At 43.3% G+C, this 19,499-nt stretch overlaps 1 protein-coding gene and 1 non-coding gene across 16 annotated transcripts in view; both read left to right on the top strand.

The window, feature by feature from the left end:
• PUM1 (pumilio RNA binding family member 1) overlaps positions 1-18,557 on the top strand; it is a 72,921-nt gene extending 54,364 nt beyond the window's left edge. For 7 of the 15 annotated variants that reach the window (XM_026076401.1, XM_026076403.1, XM_026076409.1 and 4 more), the window contains exons 14-23: positions 710-946; positions 1,669-1,737; positions 5,890-6,157; positions 6,734-6,863; positions 7,802-7,936; positions 9,384-9,521; positions 11,219-11,344; positions 12,338-12,459; positions 13,919-14,111; positions 16,720-18,557. In XM_026076401.1, the coding sequence (XP_025932186.1) occupies positions 710-946; positions 1,669-1,737; positions 5,890-6,157; positions 6,734-6,863; positions 7,802-7,936; positions 9,384-9,521; positions 11,219-11,344; positions 12,338-12,459; positions 13,919-14,111; positions 16,720-16,851 (1,550 nt within the window). In that variant the 3' untranslated portion in view covers positions 16,852-18,557. The remainder of the gene's footprint in view (positions 1-709; positions 947-1,668; positions 1,738-5,889; positions 6,158-6,733; positions 6,864-7,801; positions 7,937-9,383; positions 9,522-11,218; positions 11,345-12,337; positions 12,460-13,918; positions 14,112-16,719) is intronic. The other 8 variants (XM_026076415.1, XM_026076408.1, XM_026076405.1 and 5 more) reach the window with 3 other exon arrangements.
• LOC112971220 lies at positions 14,456-14,541 on the top strand. Its single transcript, XR_003255272.1, has one exon. It is a non-coding gene; the product is annotated as a small nucleolar RNA SNORD103/SNORD85 (small nucleolar RNA).
• Positions 18,558-19,499: the final 942 nt, after the last annotated feature.

Here is a 19,499-nt window from a genome sequence, read left to right as displayed (position 1 = left end):
AAATTGAATTCTGATTCTCATCTCAGTAATGCTTGATGCAAATAGGAGTAAAGAAGAAATGACTCCTCAGCTGTTTTCTAACATAATGAAAGGTGAGAACAAGATTCTAAGTAAATGTGCACTAAGCTATACATCCTCTTAAGTAAACATGAGCAGATAAAAATCTCGCGTTGGGTTTGTTTTATCTCTGGTCAAAGAATAAAAGTGAGGCACAGCTTGAAAGGAGATCTAATATCTTCTGTTAAACTAAGTGAGGTGCTTAGGGGAAAAAGAGCTTTGAAGTGTACAACCCCTCTTCTGAAGATTCAAAAGCAAAAAGCGGATGTGCCCCAAAGCCAAAATGTTCACTGTCATTTCTCATTCTACCGCTTCCCTCACATACATTGTATCTTCTTGATCTTTCTGCTTTTAGCTATTTTGGGGCTGTATTTGTTGATGTGTTCTACTGGTGTGAAAACTGCCAAAGTACAAGTGCAAAGTCAGGATTAAAGCCGATTATTTAAATCGARGATTTCTGCTTGATCATTAATAACATGATTTTAATGATTGCATCGCACTTGGGCACATGCGTTACTTTTAGGATAGCAACAGCCTGGCGCAGTACGGTTGTACGTAGGTGCTGACGCGCTGCTGTCCGTTTTGAATGTATCTTCGGTTGTCCCAGGCGGCTTGTTCACATCGCTCCGTTTTCTTCTCTTCCCCTTTTCAGTTGCTAACTCCAACACTGGCAGCGGCTCTCGCCGGGACTCCCTTACGGGGAGCAGTGACCTGTACAAGAGGACATCCAGCAGTTTGACACCTATAGGACACAGTTTTTATAATGGCCTCGGGTTTTCCTCCTCTCCTGGACCTGTTGGAATGCCTCTGCCCAGTCAAGGACCCGGCCACTCTCAGACTCCACCACCTTCCTTATCTTCACATGGCTCATCTTCAAGTTTAAACCTGGGTAAGAGCCTCTGCTCTTGGGTAGGTGAGATACGTGCAGGCTGGTTGCTGTTCAGAGCTCTTATTCCTGGGCAGTTTTCAAAATTACATTTTTTAAAAGTAAACCCACAAATCTTTGCCTTATCAAAAGCACATGAGTGCCTGGGAGTAAAAGCTACATCTTCCATAAGAAATTATAATTGGGACAGAGCTTCTACGTAGCATAAAATACATTTTAAAAATAAATAAAGCATATATTAAATAATAAAGCAGTGCTCTTCTGAAATACCTGAAGTATTCATTTTCAGGCCAAATGAACAAACAAAATGGGTTATTCCTTACATTTGCACAAAATAATTCAGTATTTGCTCTAAACATTACTTGRTCTTGGTTCTGTCAAGTATCTGTGTGCATATAACAAAACGTTTGGTTATCAGAGCACTTCTCTTGCATAGCATTTGATGCATAAGACCACGTCTGCATATTTGTCATGTTTATTAAACACATGTAAATTTGATGCTGGCTAAAGGTTAAGATAGAATGGTGATAAATACAAATTTTCAGCTCAAGTTTAGATTTAACATCTTTCCTTGTTCTGAGGTTGAATAGAATTGGAAGGGTTTTTAGCTTTATTTATGCAGTTGTACAGTCCTTATGCTGACAGTTAAATAGCTACGATAAATTAAYGCTGACGACTAACCAGATTCAAAATCTGGCACTAGAAGAAGTCTGTTGCCCCTGCAGGCAAACGAAAGAGGATGAATCTTAAAAACTGGATCAGAGAAAGGTTAATCTGTTGGAGAACAAACACTGGTAAGAAAGCAGAGATACCATTTACATAAATGGACTGTGCCCCAAAGCAGTTAGCATGGGCCTTCCCATTTTGACAAACTRTTCCTCTCCCCGTAGCCAGCTTCTCGCAGTGGCTGACCTTGTGCTCAGCAGTTTGGTGAGAGAAATCTCTTAGAAATATCTCTGTGTTTGTGTGGTTTTCATCTTAGGGTGTGTGCAAGGTCATTTAATTTTTTTYCCCTAGTTTATTTTTCATCTGTAATGTAAGACAAGTTACAGTGTTAAATGAAGTCAGTGTTTCCTTTGGTTAGAAGATAAATTTTAGGGCTCCAAAAAGAGCCGAGGCATCGTTTTTTCTGCATATGAAGCATGAGGCTGCCTCCTTTCTCTGTTTCTGAGCTCRATATCAAAAGTAGTTTGTGCTGAAGAGGGCGAGAAGAATTTTTAAATATCTAAAAATTAAAAGACAAATGGGAACACCCAAGCTGGTTGCTTTCAAAGGAAAAATTAGAGCAGTCGGCTTTCAAACCGGGTGCTGTTACTGGAGGGGAGACAACGTGGAGGACTTCTTCAAGTAATTTGATTTCAGGAACCCAGGATGACAGATGAAGTTGACTGAATCTGATTTGCAATCAGCAAATCCATGGTTAAATGCTGCGTGAGTAAGACTTCGACTTTGTCGCGTTTCATAGATGTGGAAGTCGTTCCTCTGTTGGTTTTGGGTGCTGTGCGAAACAGGGAAAGATTCAGCTCCTGCCTGCTCTTTTGACTTTCTGAAAACTCATAGCTATGAAAAATGGTGTGTATTTATCAAGTTAGGTTTTTTCCTGGTGTTGTAAAGTGACTTTGTGAAATATCTGGGCAATTGCAAGTACCTGAAATAACACGCAAGCAGTTCTTGCAAAAAGAACTACTGGAGGAGGAAGGCTTAGCTAAATACCGTGCTTTCAGCTCAAAAGTGTCTACAACAGATGCAACTTTGCATAGACAAGATAAAACACCTGTAGGTAGGCATGCACTTTTGGGTCAAAAAGTGAAAACTGGCCAGGGAGCTGGAAACCGGTCAGCTGTGACCAACTGGGAGGGCATTCCAGGAGCTGCTGGCTCCCGCCTGTCCCGGCCTCCGTGCCAAGCCTTCCCGAGGGACAAAGGACAGCCCAGTCTGCTGTGCCTGCTTTCTTGGAGAGCTGTCTTTTCATCTTTTTATTTTCCCTCCGTCTCCTGTTTCTCATACCAGGACCTTCTGCATCTCAGGGCAACTTGGAGACCCTAGGAAATTCCACTGGAAACTTGCCTAAGTGCTTTGTTTTCAGACAGCAGCTTTTGTGTTCCCTCCCCTGTTTTTCTCTTCTTTCTTTCCTTTTTTTTTCTGACTTCTTGACTCATCCTTTTGTTGTCCTCTTTTCCCTGAATTCCATAATTCTTTCAGATTAATATCTGTCTCAAAGTGTCCCGGCAAGCGTGGAGAAGATGATTTACCATTTCAAAATGGGAGACGCTCAGTCGTTACAGCCACAGTGTGAGTCTGAATAACTTTTCTGCTTTGGAGGCACCAGGGTAAAGAGTCTGTGCTCTTCGTGCTCCCCAGAAGTACATTTCTCTTTATATATCCCAGATGCTTTTAAACAAATACAGTCATCCTCTTTCAGCCACTGTATTGTTTGGAGATCCATGCTACATCTGTCACTTCTATATGACCTGCCCCGTCCCAGTTAGCGTTGCTGCAGCGTACTGTACTGGTGTTTGCCGTCATGTGCGCGGAGCGAAATGCTGAGCACGGGCAGCTTGGCGTTAGTGTTTGGATGTCTCCAAAGAGTTGGCAGACCCACTTTTGAGGTTTGTTCTGGGTGAGGACATGGGAGAAACTAAAGTGCCACGCCAGCATCTTCCAGGAGTCCCATCGCTTCTTTGGGATATTTGCCCCTTTATCCTATCTTAGTGCCTCCAAGAGGTTCAGCAACGCGTCTTCCAACCTCTGCGTACTGCTCCTGAACCAGAAGCTGTTTTATCGTAGCAATCGGTAAGATCACATTGAAGCCTCCTTCAGCAACAGTGACTGGCAAATAGACCTTGCGCTCCCAGTCGCGCACTGGCACGAAGCGGCTGAGGTCCTCCAAGGTTTCTGGCATTCGGTGGTTGACAGATGGGTTCCAGAAGTCGCTCGCTTTATTTAGGAAACGTGTCCCCCCCGCTGTGGTCTCTAATTCTCAGAACAGCACTGAACGCTATGAAGAGATCTGCAGTCAGCATCTTCGTCAGAGGGAAGAGAGATGGACAGAAAACTTGAGTAATTCACGGTTCATTTTGAATCTCCAGAAAGATGAAAAGATTTTGGTCTGAAACCTCTGATAAAGAGGACTTCCTCTGTACACGCTGTCCTTCCCGTCCTAACTAAGAGATGAGGCAGAGGTCATGCAGTATAAGGGCTAAACCCTTTCCTTTTATAGCCGCTCACAGGAGATGATAAGGAAATGCTGTTTTTCACTTTAGTGAGGTAGTGCTACCATTCTCAGCTGCTGCAGGCTTTCACAAAAGAAATGGTAATTCTGGTCCCTTTGAATGCAATAGGGAACGGCAGTGCACCACTGCTTAGCTTGCTCTCTCCGGTGTCTTCTGCCTGAGAGGTGATTTACCGTTCCCTTGAAAATCCTGAGCCTTTCGGGAATAAGGAATATCACTTGGTCACTTCTCAGACTTCTTACTCGATCCAGAAGTCAGGTAGAGGAAAATAATGTCTCACCGTTGGCGAGGCAGCACAAGAAGAAGGTATTTGAGCAGGAAGCTGCCAAGTCACTTTCCACTAGAGAAAGTGGAGGTTTGGCACTGACTCGGAAGAAGCTGGAACAGCCTTGCCCAGCTGAGAGATGGGGAACAGAATTAGGCTCTTACCAGTTACTTAATTCTCATTTATTTCCTGCAAGGAAGCTTCCTGAGGCATTGCTGGCAGAGAAGTCTAGTTCACACTGGTCCTTTTTTTTTTTTTTTTTTTTAATTTATTTATTTGGACACTGTCATTTGCATGTCTGCCAGGTGAAGATCTGCTACCCTTACAGACAGACCTACAGACGTGTGCCTTGAAGGTCTCCCCTCTCCTCCTTCGCAAAGACTGCTTGCTGTGTTCCCCCTGCCACCACGTGCTTTGCCCTTACGGCCTCTCGGGGGCTGTTCGGATGGCRGCTTCCCTGTTGATCAGAATATTTTTCTTAGGAGGGCTCTGTCCTGCTCACRTAAAACCGTGCTCAGCAAGGCAGTTTGCAATATATGACCAGTAGAGGGATCCCGAGCCCTGCGAGAGGAGGAAAGCACTCTGCAATACTGCTGAAGCTCTGCGAGGCGACAAGGCGGAGCGAGCCTGGGAAGAGAACAAATTGCGGAAATTACAGGCGAGAAAACGACGTTTTCAGTGTTAAGTTGGTTACTGTTGGCACCTGCAATTTCCTAACTAAATGAAGAATCGTTACCTATTCTCTGCTGTTACACCGCTTTACTCAGTGGCTGTCTTAACGTAGATGAAAGTCTTTAGGGCATTTGTGAAAGCACAGGACTTCTTGATGTATTTATTTATTGGGTTTTATTTGATGTTATTCAGGCTTTTCTTTGTGACATCTGTCTGTACCTAACAGAATAGAGAGTGACTTTTTAAATCTCAAATTGTTTTACTTGTTTCTTGCCACCTTTCTGTTGCCTGATTTCTTCTTGCTTCCCATCACGCCCGTCACCTCTTTGGTCTCTTTGAAACTAGTCTTTCGGCAACAGGACAGGTGAAAAAAAAAAAATGAGGATAGGGATAAGGTAATTATGAAACAATAAGCTAGCAAAAAATCCAGGCAGAGGAATTGACGTATTTGTCTGTTTTAGACGCTTTCCGCACAGAGCCAGGAACAGAAGTTGTTACAGCCTGTTCTTTGCTGAAATCGGTATCTCATCCTCGCTTAATACAACGGTGCCACATTAAGGAACTATGCTTGAATGTGTCCCCACCTAAATTATTTCTGGGGTAGTTCATCTAGCTTGTTTGGAAGCACCTGCTAGCTGAACCACATCCATTTAGGGTAAAAAAAGGAGTAATTTAGAAGTAAAATGGCCTGCACGGGTCGTGCACATCATTGTGTAAATTAATCCTCAACCCCTTTCCTTTATCGTTTGAAACGCTCTCGTTTTTCCGACTTGCAGGAGGGCTCACAAATGGGAGCGGCCGTTACATCTCTGCTGCTCCTGGAGCTGAAGCCAAGTACCGCAGCGCAAGCAGTGCCTCCAGCCTCTTCAGCCCCAGCAGTACGCTGTTCCCTTCATCTCGCTTGCGCTATGGGATGTCTGATGTTATGCCCTCTGGCCGAAGCAGGCTGCTGGAAGACTTTCGCAATAACCGGTACCCTAATTTACAGCTGAGGGAAATTGCTGGGCACATCATGGAGTTCTCCCAAGACCAGCATGGATCCAGGTGGGATTAAAAACCCTCGTACAGTGGGAAGCTTTTGAGACAGCTGCTCTTTGATTTAGCTTAGTTTGCAGTTCGTATCGCAAATCCTGAAGCAAAGAGGCAGAATGGAGAAAAGGAGGTGTGAGAAAGACATTAAGCCAAACTGTAGCACTCTGACCCTACTTTTTATAGACCATACGCTATCAAAATTTGTCCCCAAAAGTTTCCTCTCTGAAGAGCAACTTTCTTTCCTCATAATTCGCCTGCTAGTCCCACTGGCATAGCTTAACTCTTTTATTTTAAGAAGCTGTGTGGACGTGAGACCTTGCTGTATTCCTCTATTGAGATTTGCTTTGCTTGGAACGAGGAGATTTTGGGCTACTGACCAGTGACACAGCTGTAGACCTCATGACTCACCACCCAAGGTTTCAAATAGCTATGACACATGGGAACACCCAAACCTGTTTGCGGAGGAAACTATGTTTTAAGGAGGAGGTTTTGTAAGAACTCGGTGTATGAGGCTTTTGAATGGACTTGTGATAACAAATGTGGTGAGGGTGTATGTGCCAGTGGCATCACACCAACCCTATTTTTCAGGTTTATTCAGCTGAAACTGGAGCGTGCTACCCCAGCAGAACGTCAGCTCGTGTTCAACGAGATCCTCCAGGCAGCTTATCAATTGATGGTTGATGTATTTGGAAACTATGTCATCCAGAAGTTCTTTGAGGTAAGTCTTCATTCCTCAGGTGTCCACTGTCCTGAGGAATTGGGTTGGCTTGAATGAAACTCCTAATAAACCCTGCTGTTTGGCTGAAAGGATGGATATCTGACAACACYGATGGTCATCTTCTCCCCACATATGGCTGCACTGTCCCTGCTAGGGTAACTGAGGTGTGGGGCTTGTGAAAATTGTTCTGAAGAGCAAACCTTTGCCTTGAGATGCAAAAAGCGTAGGAATGGAAAGCAATATATCCAGGAGGTATAGATCCATGCAAAAGACTTCAATTCCTGTTTCTAAGGACACTGTGCTGAACTGTCCGTACTCACGTATTTAGGAGCAAAACAAATTTTGCCAGCCAACAGCATCCATTGGAAGAAGCACGCCTTTTCACAAAAGGAGGCAAACTGGGATTCGGAGATATATTTATTTATTTAGGACTGCTGCAAATTCCAACCGAGTAGAGTACCCATAGTTTCTCAAAATCTGCAAATCAGTGTTGTCAGGTTCCTCCATTGCCAATTTTAGAGGTTCATGAGGAAAAATGGTTGAGTAGGCTCCCATTTCCCCTTCTGAAGAGCGGTCGGTTCCTTCTACACCAAGCTGTTGGTGATTCTTTTATCCAGTGATTTTTATAGCAGCTGTGTCAAGGGTTTTGCTGTGTTAGAGAACTGGTGCACATCACTCCAGTGGTTGCAACACCTTTGACTCTTGCCTTTTTTTTGCATGTATCAGGCATATCTGCCAAAACAGACATCTTGCTTGTGCCTGTTCAGATCCATTTAGGATTTTTTGTTTTGCTTTTTCAGTAGATACGGTACCGTGACTGGGCTGTTGAAGTCTCTCATTGAACACTTCAGCGTTGGGTGGCTTGGGAGGGCTGTTAGGCCGCTTGGCCCCCCCGCGAGGGTTTTGTGCTTGTAGTGATTGGTTTTTCATCTTTCCAGTTTGGCAGCCTGGAACAAAAATTAGCCTTGGCGGAACGTATCCGCGGGCACGTTCTGTCCCTGGCGTTGCAGATGTACGGGTGCAGGGTGATCCAGAAGGCCCTGGAGTTCATTCCCCCAGACCAGCAGGTAATTGTAAGTTTCAATTTTAACTTTCTTCTTGATGTTGAACGTTCCTCGCTGTTTGGTGCCATGAACTGCAAGCTCTTGTTCCTCTTTATGTTGTTTGTGGCTGGTTTTCCATTGGTTTGGTTTATGGTATGTTTTTTTTTTTTTATGTTTAATGTGCATGACAAGTAYGTGATGCTGTTTGCAAGATCTCATTGTCATCGTGTGGTTCCACTTAATGATGTTGGTTCTCCGTTGATTCCCCAACATCAGATTACGTGGTTTGGCTGGTGGGGAAACTGATAGTGAATTAGAGGATGGTGATGATGATGATGATTTTAATTCCTTTAAGTAAGCAGTTGCAGAGTTTTGCCTTCAGTATTCTCCAAGATGTGACTGCTTGGGTATATGGGTCAGTATTCTCCTTCCAACAGTCAGACATATGAGCAGCTCCCAGCTCCTGTCAAGCCAGGCCAGGTGTTGGATCCATGCGGGAAATAACCCGAATTCTACTTGAAGCTCATTAATAAAGCAGTTCCTCTAGGATTTCCTTAACAGGGAATTGAGATGAAAAATCTGCTCTGCACACCAGCTAGCAAAAGTGTTAGGAATCATAATACAAGAATCTCAAATTAGGTTATAGAATTGAAAAAGATGAAACGGGCTTTAGCAATGCGCGTTCCCTTTGGGTCGAGCCTGAGCTAAGCTATTGCCTTAGCACAGCCCTGTGTTTCAACAGGGGCAAGTCACGGCCCAAACYGTGGTGCTGCTGGTCTGGGTATTTAGTAACGTGTCCTTCCAGAATGGTATTTTGGGGTACTCTGTGCTCTTAAAATACCTGTTTATTTTGGATTGGATGCAAAACTGAAGCCTTCCGATTTTGTAGTATTGCTGAATACTCAAGATTCTTCAATTCTGCCTTTCCCAGTTGTGAAGGTTTTAACCTGCCTGTGTGTTACACTAATCGTATGTAAATCTCATTAACTTTGCTTCCTTAATTATCATGCAAAATTGCCTTACCTTCTTCAATTGCTAGCAAGTTCTTATCCCAGTGGTGACTCCATTTCAGTGATGTATGAGTCAAAAAATAAAAATAGTAGTTTGAAGTTTGGATATTTTAGATTTTCTTTTTTTGAGAGGGAGAGTGAGGGCTGCGCCCTGAGGTTAAATGCGTTGTGCATTGCTAAGAATTCAGTACTTACCTTTAAGAGGATGCTCATGTTTGAGATGAGCCTTCCATCTTCACTTAATAATAGCATTTTTCTGGGTGCTTTCTGTAGCACAGCAGGCTTCGTAGTGCAATCTCGACACTCAACCACTGGACCACTTCCACTGGGATTACTAAAATACATCCGGGCATCCTTCCTACCTTTCATGTTCTTTGTTGTGATTAGCAGCGAACGTTTGGCACGGACGTTTGTCAGCCGTGAATCCTGGTGGTGCTTTCTGTTTGTCTTTCTCTCCCCCCCAATAGAATGAGATGGTACGGGAGTTAGATGGCCATGTCCTGAAGTGTGTGAAAGACCAGAACGGTAATCACGTGGTGCAGAAGTGTATTGAGTGCGTGCAGCCTCAGTCCCTGCAGTTTATCATTGATGCATTTAAGGGGCAGGTAAGTTCTTAAGCTATTGACTCATTATTTGTATTCTTAAATGTTGCTTTGAATAGCGCTTTAGTAGCCATAACTCATTCATAACTTTGGAGTTCTAAATTTTCGCAAGCACGAGTTGAAAGATTTGGGCAAAAATGGGAGCCTGGAAACTCTTTGGTCATGGCTCTGTTGCAGTTCTCGTGCGGGTGTAGTACAGTAAAGCAGCCTGGCAGAAAATCTGTTTTCCTGCCACATCTAATATTTTTGACTGATGGGGAGGGGCTGGAAACAAGTCTCTTGTTCATCTGTCTTCCCAGTAAAGGCGGCGAGCAGAGTTTTGGGATGGGTAGAGTAAATTTTCATTATGATACTTTTTGTGAGGGTGGTTTAGAAGACTTATTTCCCAAGGGTCCCAAACCGAGAGAAAAACACGAGTTTCATCTAGGAAAGGGCAGTTACTTGTGCTTCATTCTCACTTTTTTTTTTTTTAATTATCCTCTCACAAACTGATGTCTTGGATATTGATTTAATTGTGTAGCTGCCTTTATTCTTGTTGTAGTTGGCCTGTTTTCCATTACAGAAGAACTGTTTTGGGTGTTTCCAGCTTCACCTTAATCGGCTTTGGAGGAGGGCTTTGAAGCATTGAGGGTTTTGCCGCAGAGGTGCCAGGAGGGCCTGGGGTGGTTAGAGCAGGAACGAGGAGGCKTTATGAGTTTGGCCGCTCCTGGAACAGCTGTGAAAGTGTGGACTTGCTGGGTTATGTCAAAACAAGCAGGATCCTAGCTGGAAACTTGCTCAGCAAATTGCCTGTTGGAGTTTGGCTGTGGGACCATCCGTTAGGGAGTCGGGCAAGACAGCGGTTCAGCTGGGAACTTGGTTGATGGCCTTCACATTTATCTTTGCTCCCAGTTGCACCTGAACTTTCATAGGAAAGATGAAACTAGCCACCCAAAGAGTGTTTTTCTGCAGTTAGTTGCACGCGAAGTCCTGTTTTCCTGCACGTTTAATTCAAAACAGTCATTAAAAATTTTAGACTGTCATTTAGCTTCGGTGCTTGAGTTTGCTATTTTTGTTTATTTTAAGCAACCAAATAGGACTTTTTGCTTTAGGTGGTAAACTGCACAGTAATAACAGGAACATGACGCCTTGCTCATTTACCRACAGATTTGATTTTACCCTTTGGAGAAGAGAAAGAAGGTTCTCTGTTTTCACTTCCCTAACCTCGGTGAAAGCTTTTAAATCCRAATAGTTGAGGAGAATCCCTTGTTGAACATATATTTCTTTTTAACCGTTGTGTTTCATGCTATTTCTTGAGTAGCTTTAACTACACAACTGGCAAACAGTATGTGGGATTTATACTTCTGAAACAGTGTTTTAACACAGCTTCTAATAATGCTCGGCTCTTCCGATGTTCTTATTAATCGAGTCACGTTACCGTTTGTTTTCCTGTTTTATGAATGGAGGAGCTGAAGCACAGATAGGGACGTGATGTGCCTGCGATCACCCAGCGCTCCTGTGGCAGAGAGGAGCAGATGTTTCCGTTTCGGTTTATGCTGTCTAGAGCCGCAGTGCTGCGAGCAAAGAGTTCTGGGCTTGGCATTACCTCCCGTGCCCGAGAAATATCGCCATGTGTTCGGTTAATTCGAAAAGGTTACTGGGATTCGCAGAGACTAACAGATGCTTCGCTGCCTGTGCTTGCCTGTCTTTGTTGAACGCAGGTTTTTGCGTTGTCTACCCATCCGTATGGCTGTCGCGTGATTCAGAGGATCCTAGAGCACTGTCTTCCTGAGCAGACTCTTCCCATCTTGGAGGAGCTTCACCAACACACCGAGCAGCTTGTTCAGGTAAGAGCGGGGAGGAGGAGTGCGGTTGCTGTGAGGTGTTTCTTGGTTACTGCTTTGCATCAGGAAGGCTCCCCGCAGCCTAACGGGGACCCCAGCTATGGGGCTGCTGGGCTCGTGTGAACATGGGAGCTCAGTTTCTGAGGAAGAATGGGAAGGAACRTGGCAGACAAAAAATACGTGGTCAGTAATAGTTTTGGCTACGTCCAGAAGGCATCAAAGTCATGGTTACTTCCCTTATGAAAAGTATCTAAGTATCGAGTGGGTACGTGTCCAAATGCTTCACTCCAGAAGCTGCAGTGCAAGCAGGATTCTAAGGGATTTGATGCAAAGAGGTGATTACTTTTAGGAAAAAGAAAGTGCTTAGTAATTGGGGTTCTTAAAAATGTATTGTTTTTATGCGTACCTCCTTCCTGCCTGCCTTCCCTCTTCTTTGCAGTCCTTCTGAAAACTTGTGTTTCTAGGATTCTGCTGTTCGGGCACGATGAATATAATACCAGGTGAACCCTGTCCTGTATACTCATGTGTTAAGCACATGGAAAGTGGGAAGAGGTTGGGCATGAAAATGCTTTTGGTATTATGAAGTGAAAAAATATACATCTTGTGGTCTAAATATCTGCATATTTGGAATATGAACATGCATATGGACAATCTCCCATAGCTAGAACTGTGCCTTAGCCCTCTGCTATGTGTTTTGTTATTTTAGACCTTGGAGAAACCAAAGAAACTTGAAATAAGCAGTGTATTGACATTGAATGTTCAAGCACATTGTTTTGAGTTTTGTTTTTGGTACAAAGCTGTAGTATTTTACCTCCTGGTAGAATTCTAGAATGCACATTTTTGTAGAAGTAGAAAGTATTTACATGATTTAAGCAGTAGATATTTTAATTAGTGTCTAGTCTAAGTTTGTAAGTCTTGATGCACATTGGGAACTAGTTTGATACTAATGGTTCCTGTCCACATTTTGTCACACACTTCTGCTGTCTCTCAAAACAGGATCAGTATGGGAACTATGTTATCCAGCATGTACTAGAACATGGTCGGCCTGAGGATAAGAGCAAGATTGTAGCAGAAATTAGAGGCAACGTGCTCGTGTTGAGTCAACATAAATTTGCTAGGTATGAATTTGTTCCTTAAAGTCTCCACRCCCTGTGGGAGCATGGACACATGCTAGCGTTGCAGAAGAGTTTAGGGGTGGGGTTGTAGGTAGGTGAAAGGAGGTGACAGTATAACTCTTTATTTAACAGCAGGATGCTATTTATAACTGCTTAAAAACTGGGATGAGTGACTGGCAAAGGTAAGTTTTCCTTGTAATGAAGAAGGGTGAAAATGTCAAAGAGTAGTTCTAATCCAAATTCCTGAACTTGACCAAGAGTTATTTTCCAAGTGGAGGCTATCCCTTGGATAACAACATGCTGTAGAGCATTTCACTACCTCTAGAAGGCCGTGTCAAGCCAGAGGGAAGCTTGAGAAATGAATGTAGTAACAATTCTTCTTCATTCCAKTTTTCATAGAGGAATCTGCACTTTCCAAATGCTAAGTCTTGCAGTCCTTTTTGAGATAAATGTATAATGACAACCCGTTAGGGAAGCTGGAACAGTCTGAGGTTGTTACTCCAGATGCTACAGAGCTAGATATGGCTAGAAGTAAAATCCGGGTACCTTAATGGGTAGAGAGGAAGAAAAAATTAAGTAATACTTCTCACATTTCTAAATTCCTTTTGTGTACGTTTCTAGTCACTTGAATATGTAGGCTGAGCTCTTTAAAAGCTAAATATTCCCCCCTTCTTGCGAATGGTAAAAGAGGGCTTTTGAATACTTACAGATGCAAGCGAAGTGCAGCACGAACAAGAACTGGAAGAATGTGGTCCTAATGCTGTTATTTTGGATTCTTCCTCCCTGACTGGTCTTGCTCTTTGTTTTAACCTTCTTTCCAGATGGAGTGTTAATTAGTGTAGGATGTCCCCTGAGCCGAGTGCTAGTTGTGGCAAATCGCTTGGTGATTTTTATGATTCAGTCAGGGGTGCAGAAGATCAGGCTGGCAAAACTCTCCTTCCTCTTTCACRTATCCTATTTAACTTGGATCTCCAGAGAGCAGAGACTAGTGATCTCATGTGTTCAGGAATTTTGGAAGTTCTTTGCCTTTGCTAAGCGCTTCTGTTCCTGAATTGCGTTTCCCTGTTGTTCTAACCTTGGACCTCCATTCCCATTGAGCTCCTGTACTGAGAAAAGCCAAACCAAGAGCAGCTCGTATGCTTCTGCGGTGGGCATGGTGTGAGAACAGACATTGCTCTGCAGTACGGTGTCACTATAGAAATGCACAAATAAATTTGGGTGAAATAAAACCTGARCTGATCCAAATTCCCCCTCAAATCCCTGATCTGAAAATGTGCGCTGCGTGTATGTCCATGGTCCTTGGACTGCTCTTCTGTTTCGCACTGCTGAATGTCCATGCCAGCACATATGTCATTCCCAAATGGTCTGCCCTTGTTAGAAACATAAGGAGAGYGACTTGGGCTTGAACGAAAAGCTCGCTAGGACTGTTGTATGCTCACAGGTTGTCCTTTTATTTTTACAGCAACGTTGTGGAGAAATGCGTTACTCATGCCTCCCGTACGGAGCGTGCCATGTTGATCGATGAGGTGTGCACTATGAATGATGGCCCTCACAGTGCCTTATACACCATGATGAAAGATCAGTACGCCAACTACGTGGTACAGAAGATGATCGATGTGGCAGAACCAGCTCAGCGGAAGATTGTCATGCACAAGGTAAGCAGCTGCTGCGAGTTGATAAGGATATGGGGCTTGTGCTTTAAAAAGCGTTGTTGCCACACTGGTTGGGGAGAGAAACCAAGGCCGAGAGAACTGGCCTCGCTGTTAGAAGTTCCTAGCAACGGAGTTATTTCAAAATTGCAGGAAAGCAGTAGCTGAAATATAAAAACGTGAAATAACGAGGTTCCATTTGCTCTTAAAATTAGTTGGTTGCTTCCAGCAATCTTTCCTGACCTAGTAACCTAGTTCTGTGCTCGTGGCACAGTGAACAATAAAATCGTGAAGATTTTTGGCTGTAGTAGCGCCATCGGTTTGGTGCCTTGCGAGGTGCCTTTCGAAGGTCTGGCAATGATGATGCACTTGCCCTCACTGAGAACGTTGTTCGCTTATGAGAGCTGTTTTCTGTACTCAGCAGAGCTGAGCCAGACTCTTGGAAACACCCGAACCCCTAACGCAGAGCTGCTGGTTGCATTTCTGAGGGCAGGCAGCACTGCCTGTCACTTCATGGCCCAGCTTTACGGTCCTGTCCAAGTCAGGACAAGTCAGGTTAGCTGTTAGGGTACGTTATGTTGATGGGGCACGTACATTATTCCTAACAAACAGCATGAATGCAGTTGAAACAGTCCTCAGGCAGTGAYGTTAATTCTATTTTAGGTTTAGGAATCGCTCAGAGAAGCTCTTTTAAACCAAAATCTGTATTAATCCCAAATAAATTATTACAAAAAATAATCAACAGGGTGTGCAAAGGGATAGATGCAGCTGAACTGTAGCAGAATGACCTGTAGCTTTGCTAATCTTTTGCTATATCTAGACCTATAGATGTATAAAATCTATACAAATGATCTTTGCTGACATGTTCTTGTTGCTGTCAAGCAAAGTCTTTTGAGTAAAATGCTAATTAGGTTATCAGTGGGGTTGTCAAAAATAGAACTAGGATGACAGCTAAATAAGTCTGGCTAAATATGATGATTTTAACTATGTTGTCAAGCTGAATGGAAGCCTGGGAAGATTGAGTGTGTTGACTGTTGCTTTTGGATTGTAAAAATTTGCTACGAGTACAAACAAGCAGTTTTTACTGCGTTATTGTTAACGACAGCACCTTTTATATTTTTTTAAAAAAAGTAATTAGCCATTCAGTTTGGTCCGTAAAAATTTTGTCTTGGGAATGAAGACAAAGAAAGAACGAACTGCTGGACCTGGCATACTTTTCTTTTCCCTAATCTCAAAGTAGCAGTCGGACCTTCTTGGGAACGGGATGTAGGCAGGGCCAAGGCATAAATTTATGACTTTTTTTTCGAGATGGATTCTTGAACAAGAACTGAGCGGCTGAGTGATGAAGTAGGATGAACTAGGGGTGGTTTTCCCGTGAGAGTTTTACGGTCAGTCCTGACATAGGCAAGTAATGATGATACATGTACCCCTGGAGCAGGGGAGGAGAAGGGAGTGCTGTACATTATGTTCGGGATACTTTCTCATCCTGTCTCCGGCTTCTACTTCAGAGTTAAAATTCTATCGTAATTGCATTATTGAAGGAACTTGCTCGCGGTGTGGGATATTTCTCATACAGTAATGAAAATGAATCGCCCTTATATCTCATACTTTCTGCAACTGTCCAGCAGAACTTCGGCACCGTAGTGGTATTACTCCAGGTAAAACAGTAGGTTTTTTTTTTTTTTTTTTAAAACGTGTGGCTACTCTTCCAATAAGCATGGCTTTACTCCTGTAACAGTAATTATAGCGGAGTTGAAAACCACTTTTATTCTGAAACAGTGCAGCCACGTGAAGCTCGCTAACACAGACCTCATCTCCGTTTAGAAAAGCTACTTTAATTGTCAGGTTTAAAAATTAAACTGTTGCTTGCCTTTCCCGGTGCCTGTTTCAAATATACTACTGAAATTCACGTTGGGAACTCTTTCAGTCTTTAAAGTACAGCTTGGAAGGAGGTGAAAGACCCTGCTGTGAATGCACGGTGCTAGCGGGCGTGGGTTTTTTTCGGTGCTGCTCSAGTTCAGTAAAAGCCACTCAATCACAGAATGGTTGAGGTTGGAAGGCGCCTCTGGAGATCATCTAGTCCAACCCCTCCGCTCAGGCAGGGTCACCTACAGCACTCGACCGCACTTCTGGTGCTTTTTCCGCATTAGCTGTCGGCTCGTTTGCCCCAGAGGGTGTGCGGAGGAGAGGGCAGAGCATCGGCGCGCCCTTGGGAAGCTGGAGCACCAAGGGCTCGTGCCTTTRCAGCCTCCTCCATTTGGACCAAGCCTTGTCGTCACCTGCACCCTCAGATCAAACCGAATTGCTGACGCCAGTAAGTGGCTGAAGAAGGTGCCACCTGCTTGACCAGAAGTCCCTTTTGGTGTTAACCTAAAAATAACATCAGTGAGTTATGGGATGTTAATTTGATTCACAGTAATTGAGGTGATTTACAGCAAATGGCGCTTTAGTATCTCAAGCGTTTTCTGGTCTTCGCGTGTGATGCTGGTGGCCTCAACCTGAGTGGTGGCACCTTGACCGTGCAAGTACACCGAGCTCGCTCAGCGTTGATGCGACTGCGGTTCTGCTCGCCAAGCTTCAGTTCCTCTTCCTTTCTTTTYCCCCCCTCTCTTAGATCCGGCCTCACATTGCCACCCTGCGCAAATACACCTACGGCAAACACATTTTGGCCAAGCTGGAGAAATACTACATGAAGAACGGGGTTGACCTAGGGCCCATTTGTGGACCACCGAACGGCATCATTTGAGACGGTGAACTGCAGAGAAACTCGCCGGCCGTCAGGCATTTACAACCAGCAACCGACAATATTCCAATATACAGTTAGAAAATGTTTTATGGTTGCTAAACTACTAAAAAAAAMCAGAAAAAAGCCTTTGTAAATTTCTTTAATTTTATTATGCATAACATGTACTAATTATTTTTTTTAATTAACTAATTGCCCTGCTGTTTTACTGGTGTATAGAATACTTGTACATAGGTATCAAATGTACATGGAAGGCCACATTTTTGTTCACTGTTGTATCTATATTCCAAATGTGGAAACTTTCGGGGTGGTTGGTTTGAAGAAAAAAAAAAAACAACAAAAACCACGTTTTTAATTCATCTGCCTCGCAGGCAACTCTTTTTGCAAATACCTGGTTTTTCTCCTTTTAGTCAAAAGTCAGCAAGAAGCTTGAATTTTAGTTAAATGGCACAAAAGACGCATTGAACGCCGTTTATAAAATATAAAACCGAAAAAATTCAACTTGCTAAAGCTTCAGTTTAAAAAAAAATTAAGTTTTTGAAACTTTTTAATTGCTTTTTTTTTGTTTTTGTTTTTGTTTTTTTGAGTATAACCATGCTAAAGGGAGGTAGCTTAGCGGTCGTTTTGGGAAGAAAAGACATACACACCCAGGAAGTTTTTAAAGCGAGGGGGTGGGGGGGGCGGGTGTATTTGTTTACTGCCTACTCGGTTTGTTCTGTTAACATTGAAAGACGAAATTTGATTATTTAGCATGAGGAAAAAAAAAAAAATCCGACTCGGCTTTGGTCTTGCTTCTATAAATATATAGTGTATACTTGGTGTAGACTTTACATATATAAAAATTTGTAGTATTTTCTTGTTTTGATGTCTGATCTGTATCTATAATGTACCCTAGTAGTGGAACATACTTCTGACTGTACAATTGTACATTTGTAAACCTCTGTAATGTAAATGTGGAGAAGTTTGAATCGACATAAACCCGTTTTTTGGTAAGAAAAAAAAAAGAATTAGCAAAACCTGTGCATTTCAGTGTATATTCACACCTTTTATGGTCGTAGCATATAGTGTTGTATATTGTAAATTGTAATTTCAACCAGAAGTAAATTTTTTCTTTTGAAGGAAATGTTCTCTTTATACAGCCTAGTTAATGTTTAAAGGAAAAAAAAAAATGCTTGGTTTTATTTGTCACCTAGTTGAACGGTAGCGATCCTTTCTAAATGTTATACAAAATGATTCAGTTCAAAATAGTGTTTTTTTGAATCTTAAAAAAAAGTAATGTTTTGCTTATTTTGTGACAGTAAGAGGAAAAAGAAAAAAAAAAAAAACCACAGTGCAAAAGTACAGAATCCCCCCTAGTTTTCCTTACAATCAGAGTCCCCCTTTCACCTTGTAAAGTGTGAATCGCCTTTCCCTTTTTTGTACAGAAGATGAACTGTATTTTGCATTTTGTCTACTTGTAAGTGAATGTAACATACTGTCAATTTTTCCTTGTTTGAATATAGAATTGTAACACTACACGGTGTACATTTACAGAGCCTTGTGTATATTTCCAATGAACTTTTTTGCAAGCACACTTGTAACCATATGTGTATAATTAACAAACCTGTGTATGCTTATGCCTGGGCGACTATTTTTTGTAACTCTTGTGTAGATTGTCTCTAAACAACGTGTGATCTTTATTTTGAAAAATACAGAACTTTGGAATCTGGCTCCCGTCGCTTTCTTTGGCAAGACGGGTCCCGCCGGGAAACCTGCTCCCTGCTTTTTTGGCCTCCTTTCTTTAGGAGCAGCCTCGCCGCATCGCACCGCGCGTCCTGCTGTCCCGTTCGAAGATCTGCAGAGAAGTATAAAAGCGGAGCAACCGCATATCAATACTCAGCGGTGTTGCCGTCCGTCTTCCTTGCATCTGGGACCTACTGGCCTGCAGATGCTACGTGCTTAATAGCCCTTGGGCTTTTTGTTTCTTCCTTTGAGCTTGCCTAAACCTTTCTTGAGCCCATACAAACTTCAGGCACCCACACCATCTGTCCTGTGGCAGTAAGCTGGAGATGAACAACGTGCGAGAAGTACCACCGCCTGCTCGTAAAGTGTCTCCTGCTCGTTTTAAGTACTGCGGCTCTTGCCGAGAGAGGCGGTGAATCATTTTCCCTGGTTACCTTTCATGTGCCGCTCGTGGTTTCCTGCGCTTCCCTCGTCCTCCGCTCATGCCCTTTTTGCAGTCTGGGATTCTCAGTCGGTTGAACTGATTGCTGTACGGAAGCTGTTCATATCTCTTCCACTTCTTCAGGTTTTGGGATGGGGGGAGAAAGGGTCACGGCAGTGGACTTGGAGCTGCGCCCTGCATTCAGGGTGTGGATGCATCAGGGTTTAGAGGGGCTTGATGATGCTTTCTGGGCGTTGAGAATTACTATAAAAGCAACAGAGAACATTGCTCTTCTGACTGCAGCTGAACATGGAGCTGAGGTTTCCATGGAAACTTTTGGGGTYCCAAGATCTCGTTCCCGAGAGGTAATGTTCAGCCCGGAGCCCAGCTCCGGGTGCACGGTTAGGTCCTTCTGCACCTGCAGTGCTTCACCCCCCTCTACACCAAGTTCATCCTCCAGCCACTGTCCAGTCGCTAAATGTTAGGAGGCTTGAATGCAACTTTGCCT

This window comes from Apteryx rowi, unplaced genomic scaffold (assembly GCF_003343035.1).
Source record: "Apteryx rowi isolate R43461 unplaced genomic scaffold, aptRow1 scaffold_43, whole genome shotgun sequence".
In the NCBI taxonomy this organism is placed as follows: Eukaryota; Metazoa; Chordata; class Aves; order Apterygiformes; family Apterygidae; genus Apteryx; species Apteryx rowi.
This window is presented reverse-complemented; position numbering and strand designations above follow the sequence as displayed.